The sequence below is a fragment of the Oryctolagus cuniculus genome, chromosome 4 (genome assembly GCF_051225735.1).
Source record: "Oryctolagus cuniculus isolate XC-2025 breed Fujian yellow rabbit chromosome 4, ASM5122573v1, whole genome shotgun sequence".
Taxonomy (NCBI): Eukaryota; Metazoa; Chordata; class Mammalia; order Lagomorpha; family Leporidae; genus Oryctolagus; species Oryctolagus cuniculus.
This window is the reverse complement of record NC_142870.1, coordinates 152,751,562-152,763,862: the sequence shown is the minus strand read 5'-3', so window position 1 is coordinate 152,763,862 and position 12,301 is coordinate 152,751,562. Positions and strand designations below refer to the sequence as shown.

At 42.6% G+C, this 12,301-nt stretch overlaps 1 protein-coding gene across 18 annotated transcripts in view; it reads left to right on the top strand.

The window, feature by feature from the left end:
- The window catches only part of TBC1D5 (TBC1 domain family member 5), a 605,221-nt gene that overhangs the window by 455,229 nt on the left and 137,691 nt on the right, over positions 1-12,301 (top strand). For all 18 annotated transcript variants that reach the window (XM_089332288.1, XM_070072843.2, XM_017346738.4 and 15 more), the window contains one exon: positions 1,030-1,172. In XM_089332288.1, coding sequence (XP_089188414.1) covers positions 1,030-1,172 — 143 coding nt within the window. The remainder of the gene's footprint in view (positions 1-1,029; positions 1,173-12,301) is intronic.

Genomic DNA, 12,301 nt, shown 5'->3' with positions numbered 1-12,301 from the left:
GAACATTTAATGATACTTAAAATTTTGAATTATTCTTTGCTATATGCCAGAATCACATAAAATAAGTTCCAGAAAATAGACGTGCTTGTGTAAGAAATTTATAACCATGTAACATAAAATTAGAAGTAAATGGATAAAATATATCAAACTGAATTATTTTTATTTTCTGATAAGAATTAGGTGAAAAAATAGTTTGGTTAGCATTTTTCAAAGTCCAAAGTGTCTCTATTCATGCTATACAATTATATACAGATGTTGCTTAGTATTCTTATTAGCTGCTCATGTCTGTCTGTGGCATATTCATTTTCTTGGCCGAAGGAGTGACTGTGAAAAGCACCCCTACACAGATAGCCTCGTTGACTAGGTAGATCTCTTCTAAAACTAAAAGATCAAGTACTACTCTATGTTCCACTTAAAATAACTGTCTACATTTGACCAAAAAAATACAGCCACAGGAGTACTGATTATTTTCTACATTTTGTTTTTAAATTAATATTTTAGATAGAAGAAAAATATAAATATACAGTTTTCTTAGTTTGATTAGTTTGATTATAATTTGCAATATAAACATTTACAAAAGATTAGGTAACAATAATAGCAATCAGAAAAGATCATGAAATTTTGGAAATTTTTAACTCATAATCTTACATATGAGGCAACTGTCAAACCATTATGCATTCATATTCTCATTACCTTTTGAGGATTTGTGATTTCAGTTAAATAGGAAATATTTCTCCTGTTTTCAAGAATAGCCATAGTACTTGTATTTTATACATGTAAATTCAATACTGTGGCCTAGTTATAGAATTATAAAATTCACCTGAAAGCTTAAAATTTAGATTTCACTGTATTATATTTTGATATATAATATTTTCTCAAAACAAATGTTACTATATTATATTTCTGGTATATAATATTTGCTCACTGTACTCAGTTAATAAATTATAATTTTTTTCCACAGTTAAGTTAGAAAATGATTACTGCATATTACCCTCAAAAGTACCGTTTGAATGTTTTGTTTCTCTCCAGACGGTGGGTACGGCTGTTGTTTGGGCGAGAGTTCCCCCTGCAGGATCTTCTGGTGGTCTGGGATGCCTTGTTTGCAGATGGTCTCAGCCTGAGTTTAGTCGATTACATCTTCATAGCCATGTTACTCTACATCCGAGATGCTTGTAAGTGTTACTGACCTTGCCCTACATTCAGATAGTAGTCCTGATATTTTACAATGTTTTACCTTTTATGTATACTTGATATTTTAGAATATCTGATTTGCATATACCTAAATTTTTATGGTAGGTATTATATTGAAATTTCAAAGGAATATACTAAGCATCATTTTGTTGGTTAACCACGGACATATTGGGAGATGCGGGTGATATTATCCTGAGAGAATTGGAATATTCTTCAGAATCATTTTTCTAAAGACTTTACTCCTGCCTTAATCTCCTCATTACACATACTTGTGAAATGCATTTATAAAAGCCAGTATCTCAGATATGTTTAGAGCTCCACCTTCTGACAGGTAAGGAGTATTCAGGAGATTGTATCTGTGTTTATAGGATTGAGACCTTGCCAATTAAAAAAAAAAAAAACATTTAAATGTATTTAACTTCTTCCTGGTCATGTTTTAGAAAAATGTACTTTTCAATACAACACCTAATGGTAGATGTGCTTTTATCTCCTTAGATCTACCTTCTGGTGTTTGCAATACCCAGTGAGCCAGTGCCTATCCCTTTTGAATGGTCTGATAATCCTCAGATTGAAGAAAATATCAAAGCATGTTTTAAATTTCAAAATACCTCAAGTTACTTTCCTTCCCAGAGAAATAATCACAGTTCACAAAACAAGATTTAAAAGCCAAATTATAATTAGGGAAAGATTACACGAAGTGATATGATTGAATTAAGGGGAAGCAAACGGTCCCAAGGAGCAGGACTTTGTCAGAAGAACGTATAGTGTGTGGAGTCATTCGGAATCGTCATTGTGAAGCTGCTCTGTGAGTCTCCTTATTTGTTCACTGAGTACCAGTTGTGCCAGATGCTCTCGCTATGCCTCTGGTAACACGAATATTCTTTACAATTTTAGATTAGACTTTTTAAATTCCCCCAATATGATTTAGAATAAATAAGTGACAGGGGTACTACATTTTATCCAAAAATTGTAGGTTTTTATTCATGCCTTGAAGGTCAAATAGTTAAGATTTTGACAGACAAAGTATAAGTTCCATCTTTCTGAGCCAGAGCTAATCATGGAAGATCATGGAAATTATCAGAGGAAACATCTGGAAAGTAAAAAAGGATGTTTGAGTAGGTTTGATGGATACTGAATCTTAGAATATTCAATACTAATCTCCTTTTTAAGGTTATAAGTTATTTTTAAAAATGTAAATAATAAGAAACAAGAGGAATGTGAAACCTCTTTTAGAAAAAGTGCTTTTTTATTATATTTTCACAAAGCTTTCAAAATCAAATAGCTTTTGAAATATGTTCTGATTTTCTACGTTAAACAATTAAATTTCCTCTTGTCATAACTTTATGCATCACCCCTATATATTTGGCTTAATCATCCTGTCTCCTATGCTAAGAGATACTCTTAATTTTATAAAACATGGCACATTTTTGGTGGCTGAAGCCCTTGTACATTTTAAATCTTTTCACTGATGACTTATAAAATATGTGGGCACCTGTAGAAAAATGTAGTGGATGAGATTTCCGAAAAATTGTGTTAATATGTGTTGAGTGTACTAGGGGCAGGTACCTGTCTTCAGGAGGCTTACCAGCTACCAAGGAACTCTGCCATAATTCGCACTAAGGACCCTGTGGTTGAGGCAGGCACAGATAGTATGAAAACTCAGGGTGAGACACTGAGTCCTGCTGGGCCAGCATGAAAGAGCAGAGAAAAACAGTTCATGTGGGCACACCAGACCAGGGCATTCCGTGTCCCACCAGAGAAACACCGTGGACAAAGGCCTGAAAGTATGAGGTAGCCTCCTCCAGGCAAATACAGGTGTCAGTTTCTATCTATGAGTTAGCTTGTGTCCTTAGAATACGAGGGAGAGAGAGAATGCAGGTTATGAAACTGAAGAAGCAAATAGAAGGGATCATGATAAAAGTCCTGTGAGCAATGGGGAGCCATTAAAGGATTCACAGCAGAAGTGTGATCACTTTGCGAGGAAAATGAACTTGACGGAGACAAGACTAGGGTAAGAAAACCAGATAAGAAGTTATGACAGTTGTCAAGGGGAGGAACAGTGGGTCAGAGAAATATTCAGAGCCAAAGTCAGCATGACAGTGATTAAGTCTGGTAGGCGAGAGAATGAGAAATCCTCACATTTCCTATCTTGGAAGCTTGAGTGGGTAATATTTACAACTTAAGCAAGAAACGGAAGAAGTGTAAGTGCTTGAGTTTTGACCATGCTGAATTTAGGTACTTGTGAAAAATCATAACCTGAAAATCTAGCAAATAAAGGATTGAGGCTACAGATTTAATTTTGTAAATGATCATCAGATAGATGTTAGCTAAAACCCTATTTCTCTCTCAAAGTGCATCCCATTAGGATGGTAATAAGTATATTTCACCCTCCCTAAAGTGGGTACAATACAGAGAGAGAACATGGACAGAGGTAGAATCTGGTGTTTAATGTCAGCATTTAAAAGGCACTGAAGGAGAAGGGCTGGTTTATGTGGCAGCCAGTAAAGCTGCCACTTGGGACACTCACATCTCGTATTAGAATGCCGATTCATGCCCCAGCTACTCCGCGCTTCTGATCCAGCTTCCTGCTAATCTGCCTGCGAGACGTGCGTGATGACTCAAGTACTCGGGAGACCCAGGCGGAGTTCCTGGCGTAGCCTCAGAGAGCTGTGATGTCTGAGGGCAAAGAGGGAGAAGAGACACGGGAATGTCAGGCAGGAAAGGCTTGCTCAGGTTTGGCCCTGAAAAGGGGACAGTCATTGGCCAACTTTTCCAGAGCGGGCCTGGTGGAGTGAAAGAGCAGAAACGGGGTTAGGGTGGGTTGACAGGCAATTAAGAAATACAGTGGCCTTTTCTTCAGCTTTCTGGTTTTTCTGTCTTTTTTTTATGTATACATAAAAACAACTTTTTTTTCAACTAAAAAGATAACTAGATAGAAAAAGATATGGAGATGGCACATACAAAGCAGTGTTTGAAGAAGGCCAGTGAAGTAGAGAAGGCGGAAGTTGCAGCTGGGGGCAATTCAGGGCAGAGAAGCTCGGTTGGCTGTCTCTGGAACGAGACCAGGGCAGTCAGAGGCAGGGAGAACTCACGGGGAGATTCGCTTCTGGAACCAGTCCAAGGCCCTCCCTCACCATTCATCACTAGGGGGCTGGCATTGTGGCGTAGCAGAATAAGCCGCCACCTGCAACACCAGCATTCCGTTTGAGCCCCAGTTCAAGTCCCTGCTAATGTGCCTGATAGGACAGCGAAGACCCCTGAGCGCTTGGGTCTCTGCACCCATGTGGGAGACCTGGAGGAAGCTCCTGGCTCCTGGCTTCAACCTGGCCCAGCCCTGGCCATTGTGGTCATATGAGGAGTGAACCAGACAATGGAACTCTTCTCTCTCTCTCTCTCCCTCCCTCTCTCTCTGTAACTTTGCCTTTCAGATGAATAAAACGAATCTTTTTTTTTTTAAAAAAAAAAGATTCATCGCAAGTTTTCCCTTCCTATTCCATGGATGAGATCTATGAAAAGAAAAATTATCTTGATTATATTGATGTTCTTATTTGTTTTTCATCTTTTTAAATATTTTATTGATTTATTTGAGAGGTAGAGCTACAGAGAGAGTTCTTTCATCTGCTGATTCACTCCCCAAATGCCATAACAGCCAGGAACCAGGAGCTTCTTCTGGGTTTCCCACTTGGGTGCAGGGGTCCAGGCACTTGGGCCATCTTCCACTGCATTCCCAGGCTGTTAGCAGAGAGCTGCATCAGAAGAGGAACAGCCAGACACGAACCAAAAGCCATATGGGATGCCGGCGCTGCAGGCGGAGGCTTAGTCCACTACGCCACAGCACTGGCCCCTGTCGTCTATTCTTCATACCCATCTGTCCCCACTCTCCCTTCCCCAGTGAGAGACAGTGTTGTGTCTGTTTTGGTTTCCCTACGACATCCCAGCATTTAGAACAGGACCTACTGCATAGCAAACCTCCACACAGATAATTTTTGAGTAAGGTGATAGTGGAACAAAGGTCAGGGTCAGGAGTTTGGCGGGAGACTGGCTGCAGACCAAGAATGAAAAACTAGTGCTGATCTGGGAAAGAGGCACCAGGTTGCTATCAGGGGCAGAGCAGTTTATAGGTGAAGACAGAAAGTGGAGGAATTCTACGTCTAAGGAGAAAGCAAGGGTATCTGCTGTATGTGAGGCAGAGCAGAGTGCTGGGTTTGGCAGGAGTGACCTAAAGATGGGATGTACCTGGCTGAGCAAGAACCACGATGTGCCTGAGTGTCAAAGACTACAGGGATGAGCGTGAGCAGAAGCACCGACCTCAAGGCCACGGTTTCTCCTGTCTGCACTCGGCATCTGCGTGAGATGCGAAGGAGGTGGATCGTGCTTCAGGCTTCAAGTTAGTTCCACTGCCAAATGAATGAGGCAGAACTTAGGAAAGATGGGTTGAGTGTATTTTGAGACAGTGGCTTAGGGTGTATGAGGAGCTAAACACAGCCAGGAGTAGGCTTAGGAGAAAGCAGATTCACCGGGGGTAGAGGCAGGGCATGAGAGAGCCGTAATTATAAAAAGTGTCATTAACAAGAGGACAGAGGAGTTTTAGGTGGTTCTCCATGGACACTTCACCGAGAATCATGATAGCAGATATTTAGAAAGACATGAAGTAGCAAATGCAGAAGAGTGACCAAAAAAGCAACTGTTATTCAACCATTTATTCCAAGAGTATGCCACTCAACCAGTATTTACTGAGTTCCTACTGTTCGCCAGCCATCATGGTACGTCGGATGACAGTGATGGGAGTGACAGTGATGGAGAGGTATAGATCTTGAGGAGGAGAGTTGGCAGAGCACATGGGAGGGCAGTGTAGGCCCTGTCCAGAGCTAGGAGGACGCTGAGTGATCTGCCAGCCTCACTCTCCAAGCACATTGGTGTCAAGTTTCCGTTCCATGCCAGTGGATTCCGATTCATGATGCTCTGGTGGGCCATCCAGACTGTGATGCTCAGTTCTCATCAGTAGTGCCAAGTTCATTAATTCAAAAAGTCCTAACGGGCATCACTGTCTAGGACACTGGATGTGTTCCTTTGGAGCTCCATTCGCAGCTGAGATGTTTCACTTGAGGGAGACTGAGAGAGCTGTCTTTCAGTGCTGCCGTTCCTTGCTTACTTTTGCAAAATACTGTGCAGATGTGAATGTCTATGAGTCAGAGGTCTCTAGTTTGGTTTTTCAAAGGAATATGTAACCTGGAAAAGTGTTAAAGACTTACTACATGTAGTCTGAAACTTTATGTTATAGGCACAGGTAATGAGGCCTGTTAGGGGTTGAATTGCATCCTCCAAAAAGAGATGTTGAAGTAATCCCAGTTAGTTAGTTGGTTGGTTAGTTAGTTTTAGTTGAAAGGCACAGAGAGGGAAAGACTAAGGAAGGGAGAGAGAAACAGAGACATCTTCATCCGCTGGTTTGCTCCCCACATGGCTGGTCCAGAACTCCAGCGTGGTCTCCTACATGGTGGCAGGGACCCAGATACCTGGCCGTTCTCCACTGCCTTCCCAGGCACATGAGCAGGGAGCTGTCAGAAGTGAAGCCTACAGGACTCAAACCACCTCTGTGATGTCGCATGCTGGTGTCCCAAGCCTGCTGCACCACAGTGCCCACCACTTCTCACACTGCTTTTAAACTGACATAAGTCTCAGGTGAGTCCCTCCCTCCCCTGTCTTCACTTCCTGATTCTTGTTCCTTCACGCCTGGGCGAAGCAGCTTTTTAGCAAACCTTTGCCTAGCATTCTAGCCCTCCCGGATCTTCCACTGCTGCAGGCCTCTAAGATTTTTAACACAATGTAGCACTTAATTATGCTTGTTCCTTATATTGCTCCTTATTGTATGGGTGTTGGTCTCGTCTCCTCATTTGTACCAGAACCAGCTTTATAATTCTCTCCTCTCTCTCACATTGGAAGCTCTTCATGTGCTCAGTTAATACTTGGGGCAGTGCCAGAGCAAAGGATGGACACCCCAGGGGTGGGCTTCTGTACAGCGTGGCTGAAAGGACAGGTGCCATTCTCACCCTTGGAATATAACTCTAATGAATAAATGATCATTTTACAATATACTTTTCAATATGACTTTTTCAAAGACAGCATTGTCAACTTTTTATTTATTTTTTCAGCTTTTAAAATTAATTTTTTCACATATATTGTATTGATGGGAAATTTTACTTTGTTTTTAACTGGTATCAAAGAAAAACATTTTCTCTAAATATAACGTAACTTTTATTTGTCTTGTAAATTGTATTAATAACCCAAACACTATAATCAAGTCTACTTAACTGTAGGTTTTCTTCAGCAGAAAGTGTCTTTCACATGTTTATGGTCTTTTTAAATTTACTTTCTCTCTGAACACACTGCAAATGGCACAGTTCCCTTGTTGGTACTTCTGCCCAGTACTTCCTGCCTGTGTTTTCAGCCAGCACACACACATTAACGATACCAGGGTTTACCTGTCTCCTGCAGGGGTCCGATCTGGCCTGGCCTGGCCTGGCCTGGCATAGCAGGTGTGTCTTCTGTGTGGTTGACGTGTTATTCCTTTGGTTTCGTTTTTCACCTCTGCTTACTCTTCAGCCAGTCTGCCTGCCAGCGCTCCCATCTGTCCTACCTCCAAATTTTTATGTCTCTATTTTCTAGTTAAAAACATGATTTCAACATGATACTCATGTCAAAATGTAGTTTATTTCAAATGCAAACTGAATTTACTTGTCTTTTCTAGAAAAGCTTTGCCCAGCCTCAGTTCCTAAAAATAAACACTCTTTTAAACCACATGGTAATGCGTCACAAAGTTTTATCAAAGCAGAAATTGGTGGTCCTGTTTTAGAAGGAATGTTTAAGCACCTCCTGCCTGCCAGCTCTCTTCCCTTCAGACATAAAATATTGTCAGTTGTTTTCATGGCCATATCAGATACGGGTATTAATGTGTCCTTGGAGTTACAAATATCGCTTATATTATGTTTTATTTTAGTGTGACGGTCTTCTGAAATTCCACTGACAAAGGCTGAGACACAGTGACTCAACTGTCTCTTTATTTTATGTTAACATTTTTGAAATAGATTTTAATTTTTTAAGAGAAGTTTAGATTCACAGCAAAACTGAGCAGAATGTAGAGTTCTCACAACTCCCCTGCCCCACACACTCAGAGTTTCCCTCACTGTCAACATTCCACATTGGTGACAGTGCGAGAGCCTGCTTAGATACATCGTTATCGCCCAGAGCCCATGGTCTGTGTTGGGGTTCACTCCTGGTGTTGTACATTCCCCAGGTTTAGACAAAGTCTCATGACACGGATTCCCCATTATAGTATCACACTGCCCTGAAGATCCTGTGTGCTCTGCCCACTCACCCTCCTCTCTAATACCTGTCTTTCTGCTGTCTCCATTGTTTCGCCTTTCCCAGAGAGTCATGTAGGAATCATACAGTAACAGGCTTTTTCAGATTGGCTTCTTTTGCTAGGTAATGCACATTTAAGTTTCCTTTGTGTCTTTTGATGGTTTGTGTGCTTATTTATTTTTTTATTTTTTAAATTTTTTTTAAATTTTTTTATTTTTTGACAGGCAGAGTGGACAGTGAGAGAAAGAGACAGAGAGAAAGGTCTTCCTTTGCCGTTGGTTCACCCTCCAATGGCTGCCGCGGCCAGTGCACTGCGGCCGGCGCACCGCGCTGATCCGAAGGCAGGAGCCAGGTGCTTCACCTGGTCTCCCATGGGGTGCAGGACCCAAGCACCTGGGCCATCCTCCACTGCACTCCCTGGCCACAGCAGAGGGCTGGCCTGGAAGAGGGGCAACCGGGACAGAATCCGGCGCCCCGACCGGGACTAGAACCCGGTGTGCCGGCGCCGCTAGGCGGAGGATTAGCCTAGTGAGCCGCGGCGCCGGCCGTGCTTATTTATTTTTAACACTGAATAGCATTCCATTGCCCGGGGATGGGTGTTTGGTTGTCACTTGGGACACCTGCATCTTACATCAGAGTGCCTGGATTCAAGTTCTACCTCACTCTCCAATCCAGCTTCCTGGGGGACAGAAGGTCAAGCAGTTGGTCCCTGCCATCATGTGGGAGACCCAGCTTGAGTTCCTAGCTCCTGGCTTGGGCCTGGTGCAGCTCCAGTTGTTACTCACATTGGGGGAGTGAACCTGCTGTGGCTGGGTTCACTCTGTCTGATGGCTCTCTCTCTCTGATTTTCTGCCTTTCAAAATAAATAAATTTATTTAAAAATACTTATCTGGATGTTCACAGTTTATTCAGTCACCTAGTGACTGCCCTGTGTACAAGTATGACCTCTGCCTGTGTTCTCCCCCTAACGTCTTCATTTCTCCTTAGCTCCCCTGCCATAGGCCCCACTCAGTTTCCTGCCTTTGTTTGCTTCCACATATTATTGGCTGACATCCTCACCGACCTCAGATTCTCTCATTCTAGGTGTTGGCACCACCCGTACCCCGTGTTACAGTTAGTGGTTTGGCTTCTCTTCCATTGGAACGCGAAGTGAAGACTAAGATTGTGTCTTCATTCTTTAACTCCTTAGGGCTTAGCTCAGTATTTGAAACAAAATAGCTGTTCAATAAATTGTTGTCGAATAAATGAATATACAGAGTATAACTAAAGGAAAAAGGTAGTTAGCATTTATTAAATAGCTTCTGTACTTTAATCATTTCCACAAACTATGTTTCTGGGGAAAGCATTAAAAATCACTAGGTGAAACAAAATAATTATACCATATGTGTCTGTATTCAGATTATCTAATTCCTGAGCTGCAGTTTTCTTTCATTTGGATGAAAAATTAAGAAAAGCAAATCTGTGTATCAGGCTTGCTGTTTCTTGTCTAAATCTCAATGCCCACTAAATTTTTTCAAGCTGTTTTCCATGGTGTCTTACAGATGTGGATATGAAACTTGGGCTTTTAATCTGAGTACATCCCTATAATAATTAGATCAGTGTTAATAACTTGCATTAAAAGATACTGTTTTTACACTGCATTGCCTCATTTTATTCTCTCAGGTGTGATGAGATAGAGAATATGGAGACAGATGAAACCTGTGTCAGATTTCATAGCTAGAGCTGGGGGAACTGCTGGCGCTAACGTGCCGCTACCCTGACTTCCGGTTCAGGGCTTTCTCCTGCCCTGCTCCCTGGCCGCTGGCAGTTCTGCAGTGGGACACTGCTGACGAATGCCTTGCAGATGGCAGCACTGCAGACTGGCAGATACAAATGCTTCAGTAAGCATCCCTCGTGTGGATGTTTGACCTCTGATTAAAATAGATTCTGTTTAAAGTATATTAAGTCTGAAGAGCACTAATAATAACAATTTTTATAATTTTTTTCTGTACTTCTCTGAAGTGAGCTTCTCTGAATCGGGAACTTCTTAAGCTGAATTCACACGAAATCCTCCTGAGAAATAAGGACTTGCCTTAAGCCTCTCCAAGTGTGTGCAGACACACGCGTCAGGTTCCGAGGGTGGTGGCTGTCGTGGTGGGTGGTGCTCAGGGAGCCAGTTGTCACGAAAGCAGCCAGGGAGGAATACTTAGAGCAAAATCCTGTAGGAGTCTGCAACGCCGGCCTACGGATCACTCTTGTGGAGGATATGAGAGTGTGTTCTGCTTGACTTTCTCCAAGACTGAATAGAATAAAAGTTGTGTTGTTTTTATTTATGATTTGTTCCCTACTCCTTCTCCCCTTGTTTGATGGTCCATTTGAAATTCCATTTTGTGTGTTGCCATTTTATGTGGGGAAAGCCAAAACGGTAAGGGTCTTTAAACAGTTTAAGCACTGCAGGTTGTATTATGTATTCTTTCCTATACGTAGTAGGACCTCAACAGTATTTTTTCAGGGCACATGCGTTTACCGAACGCCTTCTGCATGCCAGGAGCCCCACAGCTACTGACATACCCATTGACTCGCTTCCCAGTGGAGAAGTGCAGTGAACTATGAGAAAGCCTTAAGCTTTCCTTTTTGGTTAGCTCGTTATTTTATATTTAATCTCTTTGTTTTTATCTGTCAATTTATAGCTAAGCAAAAGAATGTCTGCCTGTTTCTAAATATCTGCTATTTCTGGTCTAATACATCTAGGACTTTGATTGGTGTATCTTTGAGGCTTCTCTGTGATTGAAAAATAGCTGGATAAAATAGCAGGACAGATACCCCTGTCGTATCAGACAGAGAGATGGAAAGCAAGGCTCCCGCTTCCACAGCCCCAGGTCCTGCCCCGCCTCTGCCCTTGGTCGGGAGCCCTGCCACCGTGGCTGTGCCCTCTGGCCACGGCGCTGCTGCCTCCTCATCAGCGCCAGGGAGGAATGCTGGCGCTCTTGTGGCTTAGGAGGACTCTTGGAGTGTTAGTAAATATAGGGCAAGTTGCCACCAGGCATGTTACAGGCACTCCGTAGCTAATATTTGACAGCCTTTTTTTTTTTTAACTGGTTGGAAAGTTGGAGAAAGTTTACATATAGTTTCATGTTTTGTGATAGTTGTTCTTGGTCCGTTTTGTTACTTTGAGAAAGTATATCTCAGTATGAAATAATTTGAAACAGTGCTGCCTTTACATATGTTACAGTTGTAGGTAGAATTAACTTTAGGTTATACATAAGCTATCGATTTGCATTAATTTAAACTTTGTCAGACTGTCACATTCTCTGCTTATCTTTACTGATTTTACTCTTTTTTTATTTCTCTACTGGGGCAACAGTTTAAACTAGCTCCCTCTGACCACTCCAGAAGAGTGGCGGGCCATTTAAAGGTTGAGAGAGACAAGTGGCGGGGTTCTGTTCTGAAACAGAAGCAAACAGGAAGCCGGCGCCGCGGCTCACTAGGCTAATCCTCCGCCTAGCGGCGCCGGCACACCGGGTTCTAGTCCCGGTCGGGGCGCCGGATTCTGTCCCGGTTGCCCCTCTTCCAGGCCAGCCCTCTGCTGTGGCCAGGGAGTGCAGTGGAGGATGGCCCAGGTGCTTGGGCCCTGCACCCCATGGGAGACCAGGAAAAGCACCTGGCTCCTGGCTCCTGCCATCGGATCAGCGCGGTGCGTCGGCCGCAGCGCGCCAGCCGCGGCGGCCATTGGAGGGTGAACCAACGGCAAAGGAAGACCTTTCTCTCTGTC